Here is a 23963-nt window from a genome sequence, read left to right as displayed (position 1 = left end):
TGTCTGACGCTCGAGCCTGCTTTTGATGGCAACGCTGTTCTGTGCAAGAAAAATCATTAATTAAGTTGCGAGTTAACTCTGAGTTAGCATTCTCGAATTTTCAGATCAAGAGATTTCCTTGTCACTGGTTCTTAGCAAACAACTTTCTGTTTTTAGATTCAGTAACTTGAGAAATGTCATTCCATCCAAGATTCGTTCCCTGAGTTAAAAGAATATAAATTGCTATTGCCACTTAGTCTTTGCTTTCCCACACATGTTGTCGTCCTGGATATATGGATGAGATGACTTCTCACGATTTTTGGAGGACGGGCAGGGTGAGGTAGGTAGTGTAGGATCTCAGATCATCTCTAATGTTCCAAACCACTGATTATTAGGGATTTGTGAAACTACTCGGTCCTTTCTTGAAAAACTTGCTGTGGGTGCTAGCTCATGTCAGTGACAAACACTAAAATTTACCAAGCATTCTGTAAGAGAATATTCGCTTTTATTTGTATTTTCACTTGGAGCTGCAAGTTACGTTCAGGTTTTCCAGGATTGGGAAGCCGGGTTTTCTTCACCTTGTTACAGTTTTCATGGTTTTGACTGCATTTGCTGACTTGTATCTAATTTTTAGTCTTTTACATGTACTTTAGGAAGCCTGTGAATTTAGGACATCTCATGTCTGCATTGAAAACTGCTTACCCTAACCCTGATCCTTATTAAGAATGTTTCTTTCCTGCTTGGTTTTGTTCATATGCTTATATCCTACAAAATATACGTGTATGCGGAGGAGCAAAAAAGCCCCATAGTTCTGTTAATAGCCCAAGTTCAAGGAGTAAGAGCAGCTGGCCTGATTCAGGGTCAAAGCCAAAATCACTGGTATCATGACAGAAGACTGTGTTATGTAATTTTTCAAAAATCTCATACTCATAGGAATTTTGTTTACTAAAAGTCTATCAACTTTGTTTGAATATGAAATGTTTTCCCCCTTGATTCTTTTGTTGTTGTTCAATGTAGGTTTGTTGTTTTTTGTTTTTTTTTTGTATATGTGTATTTTTTTTAAATGACCAAAGTTTTTTTTTTTTTTTAAAGATTGTATTTATTTATTTGACACAGAAATCATAAGTAGGCAGAGAGGCAGGCAGAGGGAGAGGGGGGAAGCAGGCTCCCTGCTGAGCAGAGAGCCCGATGTGGGGCTCCATCCCAGACCTGAGCCGAAGGCAGAGGTTTGACCCACTGAGCCACCCAGGTGACCCTGTTTATGTGTATTTTTAACCAAGCTGCTTTCAGGGTGCTGTGTGGAGCCCTCAAAAACCAGATTTGCCACTGGGTTCAGGGGTTAATAGAGTCAAGACTGCACCTGTGAGTCTCTTTCCAACTGGCTTTGTGCACGTATATCCAGCATACCAGGCTGGGCTCAATGCTTTCTCATCAGATATTTAGAGACATGCCCTGACAGATCGTGGGGAAGGTGGTTATATCTTTATTGTCATTAGCAGAGCTCTCAGGATGGGCCTGCTTTATCATCTCACAAGAGAACTTACTATGTGTGAATGGAAGAACTAATAAGGACCTGAGGATTTTTTTTTCTTTAGTTTGCAAAATGGTATACCCCCATATATGGTAGATAAATATCTTTTTTCTTGTAATTAACCAACATATGGGAGAGGTAGAAATTATTTGTCATTTGCATGTCATTATAATGATATTTAAAAAGCTGCGTGGCTCTGGACCTTGGGCAGGGGCGTGGAAAGTTCCACGGTAGCTAACCAAGCACTTTTTGTAACAGGATGTGAATGGCAGCAGAATGCTTTAGGCGATATTAAATTGGGGTGATTTTTAGAAAGTGACAAATGTTTTATGTTTCCTAAATCCGAGATGGGTTCTACTAGCTGCACATGGCTGCCAAGTTATGTTATCACTTGCCTGCTTTGTAACTGCTTCAATTATTTCCTCCCCCAGCCCTGTATGATGAGATCCGTCAGTTTCGCAAGGCCTGTGGGGAGGCTCATCTGAAAACCATCTTAGCAACAGGAGAACTTGGATCTCTTACTAACGTCTATAAAGCCAGTATGATAGCAATGATGGCAGGTAAGTGTTTATATTCACATGACGATAGCTATGGAATTGATATTTTTTCAGAGAAATAAAGTAAGTTAAAAGATTTGGCTATTAGTGAAAACGGGCTAACCACTTGGAAATTTGGTTGGGAGGACTCAGCTATTTTGTGAATACACTGCAGTGTGCATTGGTCACAAACTTGGCTTCCTCGCACGTTTTTTGGTGGCATTTCCTCGCTGCACTATTCTTGTAAGGCAGTAGATGGCTCTCTTGTTAGCGAATTGCCTCCTTCTTCTTCTTTGATTATTCATTCATCAACATATGTTAGACAGGAATTTCTTTAACTCTGACTTATTCCTCTCTGTGAATTTAAGTGTTTGATTTTCCTCAGAGATGTGCATCTGTACTGGCTCAGGCAGCCTGTGCTTTTGTTTGTGTTAATTTTTCTTTTTAAAGGTAGCGCCGTATCGTTGTTTTTTATACTTTCAAAAGCAGGTTGACTTCCTTTTCATCTCCTTGAACAGCAGACCTGTCCGTTCAGACATCCAAGCCTGAAACCTGGGGGTCAGGCTGGATTCCTTCTTTTCCTCACTTTCCTGTAAACCAGTGAACGAGTCTGGAGAATTCTGCCTCGTACTGTCTCCAACGCATCTCTCCGTCCTGCGTGCAGCCGTCTCCGGCCACTGCCGTGCCCCACACGGACCACTGTCTCCTCGCTACTCCCCCTGTCTCCACTTTTGTCCCCTTCCCGTCTGCTTCCCACACTTTTGCCAGAATGGTCCCTTAAAAATACGAATTGGGTTTTGGTCCTGCTTGTTTAAAATCCTTTGGTGGCTTACACAGCCTCCAGACCCAGTCGGAAACAAGGGAACATACCTGTGCATCTGTCCACTTGAGCTGATATCTGCCAGCAGGGCACTTCAGAAGCTGGAGGGCTTTATGTAATCTTGCCACCAAATGATTCTTTTAAAACATAAGAAAATGTGAAGGTATAGGGCCTATGAAGAGAGAGGTGATGGGAGGAGCGGCCTTCTCTTCAGCAAGATGTGAGGGAAATATAATTATTTCCATGAACAAGAAACAAAACATACACACAAAGTCTTCACCAGAAGCTGCGCTCTCCACCCCCTAGACCCCCCATACTCCCATCACTGTCAGAGAGTCAGGGTCACCCCACTGTCAGAGAGTGGTCACCCTGCCCACTCAAAAAAAATATATATATATCCCTCAGTGGCTTCCCTTCATTGTCAAGGTAAAATGTAAATTCCTTCAGCCTGATTTTAAGAAAAGGTCCTTCTTTTTTTTTTTTTTTTTTTTTAAGATTTTATTTATTTATCAGAGAGAGAGGGGGAGAGAGCGAGCACAGGCAGACAGAATGGCAGGCAGAGGCAGAAGCAGGCTCCCTGCTGAGCAAGGGATCATGACCTGAGCCAAAGGCAGCTGCTCAACCAACTGAGCCACCTAGGCGTCCCAGAAAAGGTCCTTCTTAACACCCTGCCTGTGTCTCCCCATTTTCCTTTCACTCCTTATGCTCCAGCTCTATGGAATTCCCTGTAGTTCTCTTCAGAAGGCACCATCTGGACCTTTCATGGCTTGCTACACGCTGCGCCCCCTGCCTGGCATACCTTTTGCCTGAGTAATCCCTTCACCTCTTTGACTCCAGCACAGGTGTCCCTTCTTTCAAGACCATTTCCCCAATACTGCTTCCCCCCTCACCACTTGGTTCCGTATCTCTTCTGTGTGCCCCCACAGCATTCTGTTGCAACTTCTTCCAGGTGACGTAGCACACCATTATGTGATCAAGTATTGAATTTTGAGGTGCCTTACTAGTGGCTCCATACATGGGTGAAGATAGAGGACTTCTCAGGTCTTCAGTCTGGGCTTCTAGTGTAGTCCCGCCTCTAGACTTTTAGTGTACATGCTGCTGAAGCGAGCACGCCCCCCTCTAGATTTTTAGACTCGTATACTTTTTGAGTATTGTCAGACCGAGCGTCAGTCCCTGGAGCTTTGCTGAAAATCAGCCTGCTAGGCACTCACGGAGCTATTGCTCTGCTCATTGCTCCTGCATCCAGATGATCTCTGCTCTGGTTGTCTCGTTTCAAGCATAATCTCTGAAAATCTAAGGATAAGGAGGAATGGAACATGTTAAACAGCAGGTCATCTGTTATGTTGGCATTTCAAAGTCCCGCAATAACAGAAGCCTTGCTGTAGCTCTTATGAGCCTGGGCGAAGCCCCTTGGTGTCCTAAGTACCCAGGTAATTCCCTTCTCATGCTCCTCTCCAGGACAAGGGATTGTTAGCCTAGAGTGCTGTGATCCAGGTCACAGTGAAAGTATATTCATTCTGAGAGGTCAGCCAACCCTATCGTCTTCTCTGCACCTACTGCTCATCATAGGAACGTGGTATTAAGTCATCATGCCAAGAAGCCCCTGTTCTGTCCTCCACCCCATCCATCCGCAGAAGAAAAATGTGAGTAGGAACATGCTCTCCCCATCTCTTCTATCTGCTTATATCCTTGTCCATGCTTATCTCTTGCATTTCTTCACTTAAGCAGTGTCTGTTGAGTACTTGCTCTGGGTAATAAAACTTGTATTTGTGGTGTGCTTTCCCAGATTCTTTAAAATAATATTCCTTAATCTTCACATCAACCATGTGGTTGACGAAGAAACTTAAAAGGTGACTTTTGTAAGGCCTCAAAGCTAATGGATCACATAGAGTCATTATTTGAACCCAGGCCTTCTGGCTCCAGAGTTATTTATTGCTTTCTCAGCTGTAACACCACTGTCTCCCAGGGCACTGTGCTTGACCTTATAATGAGTTAAAGGCATACACAGTCTGTGCAAGGTATAATAAGTGAAAGCATCCAGCATACTTCCTGACCCATAGTTTCTGGTTCCTATTCTCTTAAGAATGTATATAGTAGGAATGAGATATGTTTTGAAGAATTGTTTTAAAATTTTGAACTAAATTTACACTTATATAAGTTACAGCTCTACTTTGGCATTTTTATTGATTTTATTCCTTAAAAATCAACTTCATTGAGGTAAATTTATACACATTGAGGTGTTAAGTGTCCAATGTGATGACTTTTTACAATGTGTATTTTCCATCATCCCATGAAATATCCTTTGTGCCCCTTTGCTTTCAGTTCTACTCCTTTTACTTCTGCCCCAGCTGCAATCAGTGCTCTGATTTTATCACCATAGATTGGCTTTGCCAGTTTTTAAGTTATACAGTTGGTACTCTTTTGTGTTTGTTTTCTCTCTACCTACAATATAATAGCTGTGAGATCTATCCATGTTGTTCTATGTATAAGGAGTTGCTTAGGGGTATTCTATTGTACAAATATACTGAGTTGCCAAACTTCCTTATAAAAAGTTTATAATATTCTGATGTCTATAGGGTCTGTAGTTATACCTCCTTTTTTTTTTTTACTTCTGATGTTGTCATTTTTGTTTTCTTTCCTGTTGTTATTTATCTTCTTTCTTTCTTTCTTTCTTTCTTTCTTTCTTTCTGTGGAAAAGAGTTTTGTTAGAAGTCTGCCAATTTTATTAATCTTTTCAAAGAGCCAATTTTTTGCTTGGTTGGTTTTTCATTGTCATTGAGTTAAAAAATACTTTCAATTTCCCTTGTAATATCTCTTGATGTTTAGAATGTTATTAGAGTATTATTTAGAATAAGCCTTTACACTGGAGCACCTAAACACATAAAGCAAATATTAATGGACATAAAAAGAAATCAACAGAATGTTTAATTTCCAAGTATTCTGTGCTTCTTGGATATCTTATTGCTATTGACTTATAATTTAAAATTCTTTTAAGCTCAGGGAATATCCACTGTAAGAATTTTTTGTCTTTTGAAATTAAAGAGATTTATAGCCCATTTTTATGCTGTCTTTAAGTATATACTTCAGGGGCACTTGAAAAGAATGTCATGTTAGGGCGCCTGGGTGGCTCAGGTGGTTAAGTGACTGCCTTCGGCTTGGGTCATGATCCTGGAGTCCCGGGATTGAGTCCCGCATCGGGCCCCCTGCTTGGCAGGGAGTCTGCTTCTCCCTCTGACCCTCCCCCTTCTCATACTCTCTCTCTCTCAAATAAGTAAATAAAATCTTAAAAAGAAAAAAAAAGAACATCATGTTAGTATTTGACATCTTAGTCTGTCATGTAAGATATTAGTGGTAGTATTCTGCGAATATCAAGTAGGTCAAGTTGGTTGATCATATTTTTTAGATCCGGTTTTGTTTTGTTTTGGTCTACTTGTTCTATTTATTACCAAATATTATTATCTATTTATTTATTTGTTAAGGTCTCCAAATATGATTTGTCTCCTTATCCCTTTAGTTTTGTCAGTTTTTTCTAAATGTATTTTGGAGCTTTGATATTTAAGTATGTATACTTGGCATATCTTTTTTCCATCCTTTTTATGAATATATATATATACACACACACACACACACACACACATATATATATGCAGTCTATAACCCATCTCTGTTTATATATTTAAAGCTATCTCTTATAGGCTTTTTTAAAAATCAAATTGTGAGAATCTGTACTTTTTAATTAGAATGTTTTGTTCATTTTCATTTCACACAATTTTTGATATGATAGAAGTTAAGTCTGTCATCTTGCAGTTAGTTCCCTATTTGTTCTGATCCATTTTTTGCTCAGTTTTTTTCCTGATACCCTTTGGGTTCATTAAATATTTGAGAGCACTTTATTTTGTTTTTTTGTCCATTGACTTTTTATCTTCAAGAAGTTTCTCAATTATAATATGCATCTTTAGCTTACCACGATTTACATAGATTTCATATTATTCATGTGTCATGAAAGTAAAAACCGTAACAGTTGGCGTTTACGCCTTTCTTAGTCCTTTGAATTATTTTACTGTTTTTCTTCCACCTATTTATAAACTCCTTAATATGAAGTGATTTTTGTTTTAACAGTCATTTGTCTTTTAAAGAAATTGAAAGAAAACTAAGCAAAACTAGTCTTCTGTATTTTCTCACATGTACATCATTTCCTTCTTTATTCCTTCTTGTAAGTCTGCTGGTGACTAATTTTCTTAGATTTTGTTCATCTGAAAATATCTTCATTTTACACTCACGTACGTTTCAAGTATTGTTTGCTGCATATGGTGTTCTAGATTATACTTTTATTCTTCTTTCAGTACTTTAAACATGTTATTCCATTTCTTGGAATTCTGCTTGTTCTTGTTTTCCTATAAGTAATGTTTCATCTTACTCTGGCTGTGGTAAATCAATATTTCTCTTTATCTTTGTTTTTCACTAATTTGACCATGATATGCCGAACCATGGTTTTCTTTGTATTTATTCTGCTTTTAGTTTGCTAAGCTTCTTGGATTTGTAGGTTGATGTTTTCCAGTTTGGGACATTTTATAACTATTTTTTCAGATATATTTTCTACCCCCTTTTTATCTGTTCTTTCTAGAATTCCAAGTACATGAGTGTTAGATATTGTCCCACAGGTTACTGAGGTCCTGTTTATTTTTTATTTTTATTTTTTTAAAAGATTTGTTGATTTGAGAGAGAGAGAGAGAGCGTGAGTGCAAGGAGCAGAGGGAGAGGGAGAGAGAATGTCAAGCAGACTTCTCCCTGAGTGCTGACTCTGACACCAGGCTTGATCTCACGACCTGAGTTGAAACCAAGGGTCTGATGCTCAACCGACTGCACTACCCAGGCATCCCCTGTTCATTTTAATTTTAATCTCTTTTCCTCTCTCTGTTTTTCTGTTTGGTTAATTTACATGGATCTTCAAGTTCTTTGACCCTTATTTTCCATCTCAAATTTGCTCTTAAGTCCATCTATTGAAATTTATGCCATTATACATTTTTAGTTTTAGAATTTTCATTTGATTCTTTTTTACGGTTCTTTTATTTCTCTGCTGATGTTCAACATTTTTCACTCATTGAGCTCATATTTTCTTATAAGTCTTTCAACATGTTTATTGTAGTTGATTAAAAGTCTTTATCTGCTCATTTATATATCTGGATTACCTCAGGGTCTGTCTCTTGAGCTGCCAGTTTTCAAGTGCCTGAACACAGTTGCCTTTTATATTTTGTTCAGTTGTATGATTGTTTGTAGTAGGAGGGTAAATCTGGTGCATTTATTCTGTTGTGTCTTTGTGGCTTTTGTTTTCTTATTAATTTAGCATGAAAATCTGAAAAGGAAAGGTGTTTTATCATTTACATTCATAATAGCTGTCTTGTAATATTGATAGGCATTTAGGTTATTGCAAGACAATTCTCTAGAGAGTAAGCTAGTATTAGTCTGTTATCACATATCACTGTACATAAAAAGTTAACCTAAGTATTTGCATTTTTTGGTCAACTAAATGTTTACTAGCTAGCTTACTTTTAGTTTAATTTTCTTTAGGAATCTTTCAGAATGTTTTAGGGGAAGGAGCCATAGGTCGTGGGCATTAGAAGACCAGGATTCCTATTCGTTCTTGCACAGTTTATGACTTCAAGTGGATCAGTTAACCTGGTTATCAGTTCAAAGAAGCAATGTGTATGGCTGATTTATAAAGTATAAAATAAGTACTCTGCAAGTCATTAAAAAATATCAGCCTTACCTTCCTATGCCATCCTACCTCAGTCAGGAAGGAATCATAATTGAATCTTTTTTTTTCCTAGACTATTACAAGACATTATTCAGACTATCACTTTTTAGAACCATCTGGTGTAGCTGCAGGAGATAGACTATATTGAGCTGGATTCCTTTCTGTACTGATCTCAAAGCTTATTAATATGTTAGGATTGTTTCGTGAATCTTAGGAACTGTTTTTGCCAACTTTTGGCTCCGTCTTAAAAAACAAAAATTTCAAAAGAATCTGATTAGTTGAGAATCACTTTTGATGTGGCCCAGTTTAATTTTTTTATGCCACACTTCTCAGCTATGGTTATTTGTCATATCTCCTAGTTCTTTTACTCTGGAAAGTATCGCAGCCACCTTAGCTCTTTAAATGGGTATCAGAATAAAATATTTAACTAGAGATCACTTACTCAGTAACCATAATGATTCAGAACCAAGCCAGGAACCAGGAGGAAAAAAAGTAAGAAAACATTTCAAAGAGATGAAGTATACATAATATAATCTATAGTACAACAGTAGTGATAGACAATAACATTTCTTGAGCGTTTACTATGTGACAGATGCTATTTTTAGGGCTTCATATATATTTACATTTAACCTTCATAGTGACTCTCTGAGGTAGGTACTTTCCTACAACAAAGTGGGAACATCAGATAAAAGGATATTTTGCTGCAATTCTTCATGGTCATTATTGATATTTGGAAACATTCTAGATACATTTGTCTTTGTTACATCATTGCCCCTGTCTGTTATAGCTTTCTTTTCTCCTTTTAGCTGTTCTTAAAGATTTAAATATAATTTTCATCCATCGTCAAATCTCTTCATGATCTTCTAAAGCCAGACTTAATCGTTCATACTGTTGTGCTCCTGTTGAGTCTTTTGCAAAACTGTGAACCTCTCTGAGCCAAGGACTGTATCTAACTTATTTATATTTCTCTGTAATTACTACTGTGCTTGCTATCTAAGAGAGCCTAAGAAAATATCTTGAAATACTCGAGTGAATGAATGAGTGGATGGAAGAATGGATGGGTAAATGAGAAAGAAAGAGATAAGGAAAAGTAAAAACAGGCAAAGTAAACGCTGAAGACTTAGACTCATCTTTCCACATGAGCCACGACCTTGTAGAGTTCGGACATGTTATGTTGAGAGCAAAATTTTACTTCAGTTGAACAAAAAGATAGATAGTTTAAACTGTTGCCAAGGAGATTATGTATTGAGGCATTGTTTGGATGACCTAAGCAGTGGTATGACATATAAAAGGTTTGTGAGAATTCTGAAGGGGCTCTAGGGCTAAGAAAGAACTATAGACAACTTTCTGTCTTGGCTTTTTGGTCAAAGAAAATGGATCTGACTTTCATGTTCCTGTCAGTGTGGTGAGAGCAATGCAAATAAAGGAGAAACAGAGTAGAAGTAAGCAATTTGAAGGGAATATAATCAGGAGAGAGAAACGAGAGCCATATTTTTTCATCACACAATCCAAGAACAAGGTGATAGGAAGTAAGATAGAAAGGAAAACATGCTTAGAGAAAAGAGAAGTCTAAGGCAGGTCCATCTCCTGCTAAGGGATTTTAGCCCCGCAAACGCACACATTAAGAATAATGCCAGAATGTAGAAAAGTGGCTTTATCTTTCGGTAGCGGTGGACTGTTCACACACACGCAACAGCTAACAAGCTCCGCTCTGAAGTTATTCTAGACCTTATCTTTGGAAATAATGCAGGCATGATAAATAAGGTTGGAGTAGAAAAGCACTAAAGATGCAATCATAATGTCATCAGGTTTGAATTGCTGATGAAGATCTGTGGGTAGAGTACGAACACAAAAATATGGAGCTTGAGAAAAGCAGACCTTGAAGGAATGCAAAATGAGTTTTGAACTTGGCTGGAATTTTGTAATGTATAGGAAATCAAAATGAAAAAAGTAGGAACCAGAGGAGGGGATATTTGAAATTCAACCCAATAAGATCCGAGTAATTCAGAAACAATAAGATGAAGCAGAGAAATAAAAGAAAATAGAAGGGAAGCCATTAAAAATAATAAAACAAAGGGCAGAAAATAAGCAGTAGGAAACTTTTTAAGACTGAAGGAAACCAAAGGTCTAAAAGAAATGCTGTGATTAGTAGCAAATTAACATCTAAGACTTTTAAAAAACCATTTTTAAAAATTTAAATAGGAGTCAAATGACAGTGTAGATTTATTTTTCAAAAGATTGTCACCAGTCACACTGAATCCTTCATCTTGGGCTCAAATCTTTGTATACTGAAGAAGTTATGATCCAGATGGCACTTCTAGACCCCTGTGGTGATCCAGCCTGGTTTTTCTCATTGGGGGGGTTAAAAATAAGATCTTGCCTTTCATAGGAAGAACATTTAATTTATGAAAAGGTATGCTGTAGTTGGAAGTTCACCACTGGGGAAAGCATTAAGAATATAGATGTGTATTGGGGTAAGAGTTAATGGATCTAAAGCATAAATTGATCTACAATTCCTTAAACTAGCCCTGAGAATTAAACCATTTCTAGGATAAAAACTAATTAACTTGCCATTTCATTCAGGGAGCAAATTTAAATTTAGCCCCCGCCCACCACCATGGGAGCAAAACTTTCAGAAGATTTACCACGTCACACCCACCCAGCCTGCAGTCCTCATCTACCCTCTTGCCCATCCTTTGTTTTGTGCAAAATAGAGAGCTTAGTGGGAGAGAGAATCTGCCATGTTTTCTGGCCTCCTAGCCCTACAGGAACCTCTGATGGTCCATTTTGGTATATGGTATATTGTTCTTAAGAAAATCACTTTAGGGGGCCTGGGTGGCTCAGTGGGTTAAAGCCTCTGCCTTCGGCTCAGGTCATGATCTCAGGGTCCTGGGATCGAGCCCCGCATCGGGCTCTCTGCTCAGCGGGGAGCCTGCTTCCCCCTCTCTCTCTCCCTTCCTCTCTGCCTACTTGTGATCTCTCTCTCTCTGTCAAATAAATAAATAAAATCTTTTTAAAAAAATCACTATACATTTAAACACAGAGTGTTTTCTTTGCCTCTTAATGGCTGGACTTCCAGAGAAAAAAAGAAGCAGCTTGTGAACATAGTTTTGTATGTGGTGTGTACTAGTATGCATAAAATTTTACTTTGTGAGATTTTTGAAAATATAACCCACCTTATTCTAAAATCTTGCAACACCTTCTCCAGACCTAGATTGCTCAGAGGAATTTATGGGCACAGAGGCTAACACATGTAAGGACCTAGGAAGTGCTTGTTGAAGTGCTCAGTTGTCAGGTATGGGGCATCAACAGATATAGTCATAAACAACATATGTAAAATTTAGTTTTTTAAATGAATCTTTATTTTGCTTTAAAAGCAACATTAAGGGACTTTTTATTTTCATGTCTCGGTGAAATTCTGATACATGACATAGAGGCCAGACCTATTAGCTATTGGGTCATGTTTCTGAGATTCTGTGACTCATTTGTCTTTGATTTCTAACATGTTCATTATTTATTCTTTAATGTCCGTGCTGGATAGTTATGGGTCTATTAGCAAACTCTTAAATGCTGGGAAAGCAGAATCCTTGAATGGGTCTCTCAGCATATCGCACAGGGTGGATACTTGATGCACATTTTGTTGAATGAGCAAATGAATAAGATTAATAAATCACATGAGGTTACCAGTTCACAGATTCTTTTTGCTAATGTCTTAATAGGGAACTAGGGGAGGTACCCTATCACCTTCAAAGGGATGAAAACCTGACGCTCGGAAGTTAAGTGACCAGGTGAGACCAAGGCCATGCACTGAGGAAGTGGCAACATTGTGAAGCACTTCTTGACTCTAAATTCTTTTTTTTTTTTTTTAAGATTTTATTTATGTATTCGACAGAGAGAGCGAGAGAGCACAAGCAGGGGGAACAGTGGGGAGAGAGAGGGAGAAGCAGGCTCCCCGCCGAGCAGGGAGCCCAATGCGGGGTTCAATCCCAAGACCCTGGGATCATGACCTGGGCTGAAGGCAGATTCTTAACCCACTGAGCCACCCAGGCGCCCCTTGACTCTAGATTCTATACACAGTCCTGTTCTCCACTCTGTAATTGCTTTGCATTTAAAATATTACATATAAGCTATGTGTAATCTTTGGGGGCACATATGTGTTTCTAGAGTCCCTGAATGAGATTTATATGTTGAATATATATGTTGAATATATTGTTGAATATATTCAACAATATATTCAACATATATGTGTGTGTGTGTGTGTGTGTGTGTGTCTGTGTGTGTGTTTACCTGCTCTGCTGACGATCCCATGACAACACTCTGGGAACTTCTATGGAGTCATGACTTCACGGTCGCTGCTTGATTTCTGCACTGAAGTTCTTGGTTATTTCCAGATTCCCTTCCTGAGTGCTGAGAGGATAGCTGGGAAGTGATCCGGAAAGTGGACTTTTCTCTTATCCACCTGATGGGGGCAGTCTGAGAAAGAAGGAGCACAGAGGGTGACATAAAAGGGTTTGGGACCATGGTAATGGCATTGGAGCCCATGTGGAGGAATGTCCCAGCATAGGATGAGGGACGTGGCAAACTTCCTGTGAAGAGCGATTGGGAAGAAAGTGGACACCTTAGTTGGGAAGATGGCAGTCGCTGGGGTTGTGGTGTTGTATTCAAATACTTGTATTCACACATCCAAAAAGGATGAAAAAGCATGATTGTTCCTGATGAACCCGTGGTAGGAGGACTGGGACCCAGCTCTTAGAAGTTACGGGAGGATGGATTTTGGCCTGCTATAAGGCAGAGTTCAGTGAGGGTCCAGATTTTCCAGAAACTGGATGGTCCGCCACAGGAGGTGGGAGGCGTTGGAAGCACAGGCTGGATTTGCCCGATGGAGCTATTGTTCTACGTGACACTCAGCGTGTGCTAGAGAGGCTCATCCTTTCACTGTGCGGTGGGATCCTCTACAGGAGAGAAAAACCGTCTCTCTCTCTTGCTCTCTGTCTCTCTCTCACACACACACACCACTATTACATGTACGTGAGATATTTCAGTGTAGATTATAATCCAGTATAGGCAGGGCCCCAAATATGGAAATAATGAGAAAAGAGGGATGTATTGGTTTCCTCAGTTTCCACCTCAAGTTGGGTGACTTGAAACAACAGAAATGTATTATGGTTCTGGAGGGTAGAAGCCTGAAATCCATGTACCTGCAGGGCCACTCTCCTACTGTAATCTGTAGGTTAGAATCCTTGCCTGCCTTTTCTAGCTTCTTGTGTTTGCTGGCAATCCTTGGCTTGTAGATGTAACACTCCATTCTCTGTTTCAACACGTGGTCCTGTGCATTTCTGTCTGTGTCTCTTCCTTCTTTACAAGGACACCAATCACTTAATGGCCCCACTTTACTCAGCAAGACCTTGTCTTTATTCAACTAATTATGTCTGCAATGACCCTATTTCCATACAGGTCACTTTCTAAGGCACTGGGGATTGGAATTTCAACATACCTTTTCAGGGGGCAAGATTCAACCCATAACAAAGAGAAATAGGGTTCTTGTGCTGCTATGTTTCTGTTGTTTCCTGTAAAGACCTGAAGATGTTAGAAAAAATACTTTGAGTCAAACCAGCAAACTTAAATTCAGGTACAAAAGATTGATTTTTCCCTCTAAGCAATGTTGGATGGTTTTGTGGATAGGGGAAATCTAGTAGATATTAAATATTTTTATCTGCAAAAAGCATTTGGTAAGGTTCTCAATGGGAGATTAATGGCTAAAATAAAGAATGAGGCATTAGGAGATAAATTTGCTTATGAGCAAGAGACAGAGACTAACAGTAGAAGGAAATACTTTTTAGATTGGAAAGGAGTGACATACAGCACAAGCCAGGAATCAGTTTTGGGACCTATGGGTTTTTCACTTTATTTTTATTGGACTTTGTAATAAAAATACAGATCTTCAAACAGTCCAAGACAGAGTGAGTAATACTACAAGCATCAGTAATCAAAAGTTATTCTCTATCATAAACTAAATGACTGATAATAAATACTGACACAAGACTACACAATGTACCATAATATTATAAAATGGAACAAGCGATTCTCCTGTGTTCTGTTTTCTTCTGCATGGGTGAATATTTCTTTATTTGCTCTTTAAAAAGTATTTGCAGATTTCTAGGTTTACTTTATAAGCCAAATCAATGAAAAAAAAATATATTTTTTAAACTTGGGAAGATGTGCTAGCTGAGAGAAAAATTGGTTGAAGCAAGACAAAGGTTATATTGCCATCACTAGTATAAAGAAATTAGGGACCCTGTGTGTTAAATTGCTCAGCAAGCTATTCAGTAAAAAGACTTAAGGAGTGAGGGGGCGTTCTGGAAATCATCAGCTTATTCTGCAGTCATGACTTTAATGGAAGCATATACAAAAAAGTCATTGTTAGGATGTTGAGAAGCTATGTATCTGAGGCAGTGAAATATTCTAGTATGGAACTTTTCTCTCTTCATTTCCATTTAAAAAATTTTAACATAATGGCTTGAAACAATCCATAAAATTCAGTGATTGTGTAGGTAACTTGTGTAGGTTCCTCCCAGGAACTAGTTAAGTAGGTGGAAAACACACTTGTAAAATTGGAATTTTGCTTGCAGCTCCTTTTGTCTCAGTCATGAAAAGGTCTTTACAAATTCATTTCTGTTTTTTTCTTGATTTGTACATTGTCAGAGGAGCCACTAAACATTTAAAAGTTAACTTGTAAAAGTTGCAAATGCTTTGAAAACCAGAAAGAATTATAAGGTATAAAGAATCCTCATTAACTTCAAAGCTTTCATTTTACAGGTGAGAAAACCAAGATCCAGAAGGGTCAAATTCACAAGGAATTTACCTAGGGACAAATATTCTAAAGTCAAAACAGTCTAGAAAGAGGTTCTCAGCCCAGGCTGCATGTTAGGATTTCCTGAAGAGCTTTTTATTTTTATTTTTTTATTTTCTTAAGATTTATTTATTTGAGAGAGAATGAGTGAGAGAGAACATGAGAGAGGAGAAGGTCAGAGGGAGAAGCAGACTCCCCAAGGAGCTGGGAGCCCGATGCGGGACTCGATCCTGGACGTCCGGGATCATGACCTGAGCCGAAGACAGTTGCTCAACCAACTGAACCACCCAGGCGCCCCTGAAGAGCTTTTTAAATAATCTGTTTAAAAGATCCCACCACCAGAGATCCTGATTTTAATTGGTACTAACTGGAGCCAAGAGAGTTGGTACTTTTAAAAACTTCTTGAGTATTCCTACTGTCTAGGCAGGAGGTTTGGGATCCAGGTTTCCTGAGGTTGAGACAAGAGTTCTTCCCACTCACCCTGGTAGTTTCGAAATTATTTAGAGAGAGAATTTCAAATTCTAGGGGTTTCCAAAGGTTCGTGTGTTCGTTCGCTCACAGTTAACAAGTCTGATTGTCCTGGTGGTTGGTTCCTTTCCAGATTGCTTGTTTGGAACACTAAGCCTGCGCGCCCATAGAAACAAGATCATAAATGGTCAGCTGTACATCAGTAGTTCCTGTAGGTCCTAACCAACACATGAAATAGTGGTTTTGGAAGGACGTGAATTTATATTTTTAATTAAGTCTCCAAGAACTTAAGGATTAAAGATGTTTAACCCTTTTATCTCCTTTATAGAAATACCTTGGTTTCTCCTCCTTCTGCCTTTAACATATTAGGTGTAGGGTTTGAGTGGGGACTCCCCCAGTTCCAGGCTGTGCCAGGAAGGAAAAAGGGGTCTGGGGCGGGGGGTGGTGATGAGGCTGCAGTGAGGACTGAGGAGCCAGAGGAGAGGGAAGGAGGCTAGTCAAGAAGGGCCAAGGTGTTCTGCCATCTTGATGCCAGGGGATATTCCTTTCTTTCTTTCTTTCTTTTTTTTTTTTTAATTTTATTTATTTATTTGACAGAGAGAGATCACAAGTAGATGGAGAGGCAGGCAGAGAGAGAGAGAGAAGGAAGCAGGCTCCCTGCTGAGCAGAGAGCCCAATGCGGGACTTGATCCCAGGACCTTGAGATCATGACCTGAGCCAAAGGCAGCGGCTTAACCCACTGAGCCACCCAGGCACCCCCATTCCTTTCTTTTGAATATGCTTATGCTATAGGCAAGTATTTAGTGAGCATCTAATGTTTATCAGATGCTCTTCTGCACATGGCAGAGGCATAAGAGGAGAGAAAGGGGAGAGAAAAATCAGACAGAAACCCTCCCTTTAAAACACTGACTGTACCTCTTTGATGAGAGAGTGAAAGGTCAGATTTATGATTGCCTCATTGGCAACATGTTAGGAGCCACAGGGACACTTTGGCCAAGTGCTGCATCAGCAGGGCTACCCTCTGGAGAGGCACAGAAGGGTTCGCAAAGCAAGTGACATTTATGGAGGTATCCTTGGGTGCACATAGATGTAGAGGAAGCTATGGTTGGGATGGAGGGTCAATGGAGAAATGTCAGGAGAGGCGGAGGGGAAGTTGCTAAGTTGCTGGTGGCTTAACGCCCCACCAAGAATTTGGGTTTCCCGTTTGCAGGTAGGGAAAGTTTTTCAGCCCTTGAAAGTGTCTAGCCTGAGAAACTCATGCATCCAGCTCTTCATCACTGGGGTTTATTGAAGTCTTTCCAGGTTAGCCTCCCTCCCCCCATCCCCAGGGTAAAGATCAGTAAGATACCATTACTCTAGATACTTCGTAGTAGTGGAGCAGCACCCCGGTTTTCATTTTAGGAACATGGCCTTTGGTCCATGTGTTTAGACTGGAAAACAGGGAACCTGTTGGGAAGCTGTTATTACAGGCTAGCTGACGTCATGTGGGGCTGAGTTAAGGGAGTGGGGTAAGGATGAAGAGGAGCTGGGGGAGACGTTGAGGGGACAGCACGAAAAGGATTTGGTGAATGATTCTGGGCTGAGCAGGGGAGGGACAGGACAAACCAACTCATAATGGTTCCATTTGTCCACACCCTCACTGTAGTCGCTCATAATGGTGTGCCATTTCCCCAGGGCAGGGAGTTCTAGACATGAGGCTTCTTCCCAGCCCTGGAACCCATCTTTGCTGCCCTTTGCTAAGACCTCCACCGGTTCATGGCTTTGCTGGCTTACTGCAGAATGCACAAAAGTCTTACCCCTCTTCCTCTACTTTTCTGTTCTTGTAACAAGGAGAAAAATATTTAGTGTTTTTAAGGAAATCTGATTAAGGTTGTGGCGGTGAAAAAGACAGAGGCTATTTTTCTATTGAGAACACACAAACAAGGCAGGACATATAAAGCGAAACGGAGAGGAGAAAAAAGGAAATTCATGCTTTTACTTGAATTATTGGGGTGATACTTTGTTTTGTTAGTGGCGCAAGAATGAGTGTTTCTAGTATGCTTTTTGTAAAAAATTTATCATCAACTGGGGCATCGAAAGGAAGTTTCCTGTGCTACAAAACTGCTAAATTGGGCAGGGACAACAGAAGAGGCACTGAATAGTCAATGAAATTGGAAAGAATTTAGATCATCCATGTCACACAAAGCCTGCAAAAGGCTGTTGGTAGAATGTTAGCTGCTTTCACACTGGTTTGATATTAACATTCTAGTGAATAATTAAAATATTCCTGTTTATTTTTTAATAAAAAGCAAAAGCATATAAATTACCTCAGAGTTTATAGTGTTACCTCTAGTTGCATTCGCAGACTTTGCGGTTTCTGCCCAGGATTGTAGATTAGGTAATTTAGGCAATTAAAAAGCAGATTTTCCTCTGCCTTTCTTGGTGTTCTCATTTTAGAGCATTCAGTATTATAAGGCCTTTCAAAAACATAAACCAAAAAATCCTTAAAACAGCTGAGACATTTTCATTATAGATGGTATTCTCTAAATTGAGTGGTTATTAAGTATATCCTCCTACTGAAAGTATTTTTGAAGTACGTTTCTCATTTTCATCTGCTGTCCATAAGCACACGCCCAGCCATGGCTGATGCTGGATTTCTTCCTGCTGGCTTTTTAACCAGACTCCCGTGAAGTGATTTAGGTACTCCTTATAACACAATACAATTTTCAGTTAAACCCATCCCTTTCCACTAACTGTTTTTTTTTTGTTGTTTGTTTGTTCTTTCAGGGCTAGACTGGAAAAGTTTTAATTCCAGACAATTGGCTCAGAGAAAAGAATGACTCCCATAGGGATGGGAACGAGAGTCATGCTCAGAAACAAAGAGAGTGACAGGCGCTTGTGAAACCACAGACTCACGGTCTTGTGTGGTGTTGTATTTGCTGCTCCTAAGGGATGCTGTGTTCAAGTAATCCAGACAGACATGCGATCACTGGAGGCTCTGCCTGAGTTTCTGTCTGTTGGGTGGGGAATGCAAAGAAGAGGAGAATGCAGCAAGGAATGCAATGGTATTAGAGGAAGAATTTCCCAAGAGGGCAGGGTCATGAGAGAACATAAGACTGACCGCTCTGCCTCTAGGCCCCAGAGAAGGTCATGGCTGGGACATTGGAGGGGCAGGCATTCGGCTACAAAGTTATTGAGAGAGTGTAGGTGTTCTGGGAGCTTACAAAGGAGATCTCAATGTGGACTTTTCAGCCCAAACATCCCTTTCCTTAGTGCCCCAAATAGGTCCAATTAAATAAAATTAGGATGGCTTACTAGGCACTTTAAATAGCAAGATTATAAACTCCATAAACTGTTTGCTAGAGAAATTGCAGATGCAGAAAGAAGTACCAGGTAGGACCCAATGTTAAAACCTTGACTTAAATGTGGCTCTTCTTTATGACCAGGGACTAGGAAGAACATTGGCAGAGAACTTGGGAATGCCCCTGCTCCTCAGAGCTGCCCTCACTGCCTTGTCATCTTGAGATTCCTTGTGAAAATGCAAACCCTGTTGGTAATTTAAAGCTTTGAGTGGCTCATCCCCAGCTGGCCGATGATATACGGGTTGGATTATAGAGATGGACAGTCAGAGGTACCCAAACCTTTCCTTCTTAGAGGAATTGCTCTGCAGAATGCTTAGGAGGGGTTAGTAAAACTCAGGTTCATGCTTTTGGGGGCTGACTTGGGACTTACTATCAGGGGAAACATTGTTTATATGGAGAAGCATGGATTTATTTCCAGGCAGCCATGAATTTACAAACTTTTGGAATGTAATTCATATCTAGATTGAAGAATTATGCATGAAACTTTTCAATTTACTAATTAAAGGTAGAAAAATATAACTGGTTTATCAGTGTAGTCAATTAAGGTTTTAATATATGCATTTAAATCTGAAACCAGCCATTTAAATCTAAAACCATTTAAATCTAAAACCAGTCATTTAAATCTTCACAATACAAATACAGAGAAAAAAATTAAAAACACACATACTTCCTCCAGAGACCTTACATGAGGCAAAACTAAACTAAAAAAGCTTTACCCCTTCCCTGACAGCTGTCCCCCCCACCAAATCTTGTTTCTTTTCTTTAATGTATCAATCTAGAATAATAAAAGATAACTTTTAAGTGCAACAGTTCTCAAGTTTTGTTAATGAAATGAAAAAAAAAATGAAGTTAATGAGGAAGAGGGGGAGCATTATTTTTTGACATAAGAAGAGAATTAGCCACCTTCCTAAATTTTTATTAGCAATCATTGTAACTTATGAAATTGTATGCTGTCTTCTTAAAAAAAAAAAAAAGGTGTTTGTAAATATAGTCTTTATACAATGGCAACAAATCACTTAGTGGGAGTTTGATTCTTTGTTGCATTCTTCACCTCCCCCCCCCCAAATTAACATGGATTATATTTATGAAAAATGTTTTTTAGGAATTAAAGAAAATCCTACTATAAATTAAGATGGCGGTATCTTGGGAATTTTCTTTCTTTCTTTTTTTTTTTTTTTAAAGATTTAATTTATTTATTTGACAGACAGAGATCACAAATAGGCAGAGAGAGAGGAGGAAGCAGGCTCCCTGCTGAACAGAGAGCCCGATGTGGGGCTCGATCCCAGGACCCTGAGGAGCCCCCAGGACCCTGAGATCATGACCTGAGCCGAAGGCAGAGGCTTTAACCCACTGAGCCACCCAGGCGCCCCCCTTGGGAGTTTTCAAATCAAAGTTAGGAACCACTGATTTATAAAGATCATCTGCGTATGTGTGTGACTTAGTGCTACAGTTTAGAAACCTTTTGGTAATTTAAGGGGATTTAGGAACCTGTTTTAAGAATTAGTCTATGAATAACTAGATAAAGAAGAAACAGCAATGATGAATTGGTTTCATGTCCTATAGAGCTCAAATAAAATTTTGCTAAAAAAAAAAAGGAGTTTTAGAAGTTTGAAAGATTATTTTCTTTCTTTTCATGCAGTCTACTTCAAAACACATTTTCATTAGCTAAGCAGATAATGAACTTGACAACACATGGCCTTGGATGATTTGGAATACTAGAAAAGTAGAGTCAGAACTGAAAGGTTATTCTAAAGACCGGCTTGCCTCCCACCAAATGAATAAAGGAAGGTTGTGTATTGGGGGACAGATTTTCAGCTACAACCATGATTTCAAAATTATGTTCTGTGAAACAGTGTTTCAGTGAAAACTTCTCTGACAAAAGGGTCTCCTGGTCATACAGCTTTGAGGATACTATGTCATATATACTCCAGGAAGACACTCCTAGTGCACATGTATTTAGAAAAGACCCTGAAGGCTTACAGAAAGGAAAATTGTGTATTTTTGTTTAAGCCCATCATAGCAAACATTTCAAAGTAAGGCCAAGTTTTTCTCAGGTACCATTATTAATATTGAACCAAAGAATAGAGTAAAAGAGTACTCATTAGCTTCTGTCAGGTCCTGTAGACATAGAGGATTGTGGTCTGTGGAAATGTAACTTTTCAATCAGACAAGATTACAGTCAACACAGCAGCTACAGAGGCATAAGCATGCCATTCATTATAAGAGGCCATTTGCAGAAAACCTCCCTTGTGATCTCTGTTAACACTGCCCCCACGTTCCTGTTCCTGTGGCTCATATCTGAAATTCCAGGGGCATCTGGGTGGCTGTGTGTTGGGGCTTCTGCCTTCGGCTCAGTCATGAATTCGGGGTCCTGGGATCGAGCCCGCATGGGGCTCTCTGCTCAGTGGGGAGCCTGCTTCCCCCCCACCCCCACTTGCCTCTCTGCCTACTTGTGATCTCTGTCAAATGAATAAATAAAATGTTAAAAAAAATACTATATGAAATTCCACTGTTAGATCCTCATTCTTTAGTTTAAGCCTTTTAAAATTTAAATCCCTGTGAAAGTAGTACCTTCAGTAACTTTGTGACATTACTTGTATAAAACTAGTTGATAGGTGACAAGAATTAGGTGTGGACTTCTTGAAAATATTTGATTAAAGAAAATCCATTGAGCTGAAACGATAGGTTACAAACCCTTCCTCACCCTGTCCTCCCTCCCCACTGCTGAAGTCAGGACATTTGCCCAACCCCAATCAGAAACTCTTCCAAAAGAAGAGAAAAATTTCTCTCTAGGCTGAAAGCAGCCTTGCCAATCAAGATATTTTATGTTCATGTTATAATTAAGTAACTTAGAAAAGGAGAGCAGGGGGTGCCTGGGTGGCTCAGTGGGTTAAAGCCTCTGCCTTCAGCTCTGGTCATGATCCCAGGGTCCTGGGATCGAGTCCCACATCGGGCTCTCTGCTCAGCAGGGAGCCTGCTTCCTGCTCTCTCTCTCTCTCTCTGCCTGCGTCTGTGCCTACTTGTGATCTCTCTCTGTCAAATAAATAAATAAAATCTTAAAAAAAAAAAAAGAGTATGTCTTCACTGGCTGAGGAGTGAGGGCAGATATACAGAGAGATTTCTCAACTTATTCAGGCCCCATACCTTCGCCAATTTGCTTTTTTTTTTTTTTTTTAAAGATTTGTATCTCGTTTATTCCTGCATTTTCTACTATTGCTAGAGCTCTCCATATTCTCTGTTCATTGATAAGACAGTTACTTTCTCTCAGTTTCTTCCGTAACTTGTTCATACAACTGGTATGTAGATGCTTCATTGACTGTCGCTCAGATGGTTGCTTCTCTAGCAGAAATCTCTGTTATTCTGTGGCTTTTCACTTTTAGCTTTTCCTAATAACTCCTGACAGCTTTCTTGAATCCCCTTTCATTTGCTACTTTTCCATCTACATTTTATTTAGCTGGACTCAGACTCCTGTCTGATTAACGAACGTGGGTGGAGTGGGGAGTTAGAGGCCTGGATAAGCGTAGTTGGTAGTATTGTAGGGGTCTCAGCTGGGTAGAGCACAGCATGTGTGTGGGAGGGTGTGGGGAGGATGATACTTTGTGTCATGGTTATAGAGAGGGATGCCCTGGGAAATTAACAGATGTCATGTACCATTGGATTTCTGGATCAGCAGAAAGTGAATAATCAGAGACTGCATCAATTAGGTTTGCATATAGCTGCAAATTACATGGAACTTGACAATAGTGACTTAAAAAAATATGGAATTATTTTCCTTACATAACAAAAGGTCTGGAGGTGTAACCAGTCACTGCTATTAGCTCATCATTGGACCAGGGTTGATGCCTGTTATTCTCTTGGCATTTCCCTCATGGTTGAAAAATGGCTGCCAAGCTCCAGTCATCACATTACATTCAAAACAGGAAGAAAGCAATGATGATGCCACATCCTATTGAAGGAAACATTTCAACTCGGCCAGACAAGATTTTGACTGAGAGAGAAAGAATAGAGAGTACAAAGTTGAGGATGTTTTGCCAAACAGTAACTAGTCTAGGTTAGGAGGCAGGGGTGTGTAGTGGTTAAGAGGCTGGACTTAGAAAAAGCTGTGTTACATTCCATTCACGACATTTAAAAACTGTGGTCATAGGTCAATATCTGTAATCCCTGTTTTTTTCATTAGTCAGTGGAGATCCTAAGATTATCTGTCTTTGAAGTTACCCTAAAGATTAAATGAGGGTAGATGTATGAAGGGTTTAGCTGGAGCCAAGCACCTGGTGAGTTCTCAGAAAGGGGGACCTACTCCTTTACTCCTACCACTATTACTGCTGTGGCATCATCGGCATCAGAGTTGCCTGGAGTCTGAGACGCTTGTGAGTGAGTAGCAGGAGAACAGTGGAATACTAGATTAGATTCAGATCCTAGCAAGTGGAAATCCTAAAGTGCTATTCTTTAAACAGTTGAAGGTTGGAGATGAAAAAAATGCCATGATCAAACCTGTCTTATCTGTCCTTTCCATATTACAACACTTTTTAGCTCCTCATACTTAAAAAATGTTGTGCTCTTTAGTTTCCATGTGTAAGATATTAAAAAAAAAAAAAGTGGGCCAGGTCAACTCAGAAAATCTTCTTTCTCAAGAGTAAATTTATGGTATTTCTGACAGAAACACAAGTAAATGGATCTCCAACT

At 39.5% G+C, this 23963-nt stretch overlaps 1 protein-coding gene across 1 annotated transcript in view; it reads left to right on the top strand.

The window, feature by feature from the left end:
• Nucleotides 1-23963, top strand: part of DERA (deoxyribose-phosphate aldolase) — a 116495-nt gene that overhangs the window by 68826 nt on the left and 23706 nt on the right. The window contains exon 6 of the mRNA XM_059185956.1: nucleotides 1942-2070. Coding sequence (XP_059041939.1) covers nucleotides 1942-2070 — 129 coding nt within the window. The remainder of the gene's footprint in view (nucleotides 1-1941; nucleotides 2071-23963) is intronic.

This window comes from Mustela lutreola, chromosome 8, assembly GCF_030435805.1.
Source record: "Mustela lutreola isolate mMusLut2 chromosome 8, mMusLut2.pri, whole genome shotgun sequence".
Classification (NCBI taxonomy): Eukaryota; Metazoa; Chordata; class Mammalia; order Carnivora; family Mustelidae; genus Mustela; species Mustela lutreola.
Note: the sequence above shows the minus strand (reverse complement) of the source record. Positions and strands in the feature narration are given on the sequence as shown.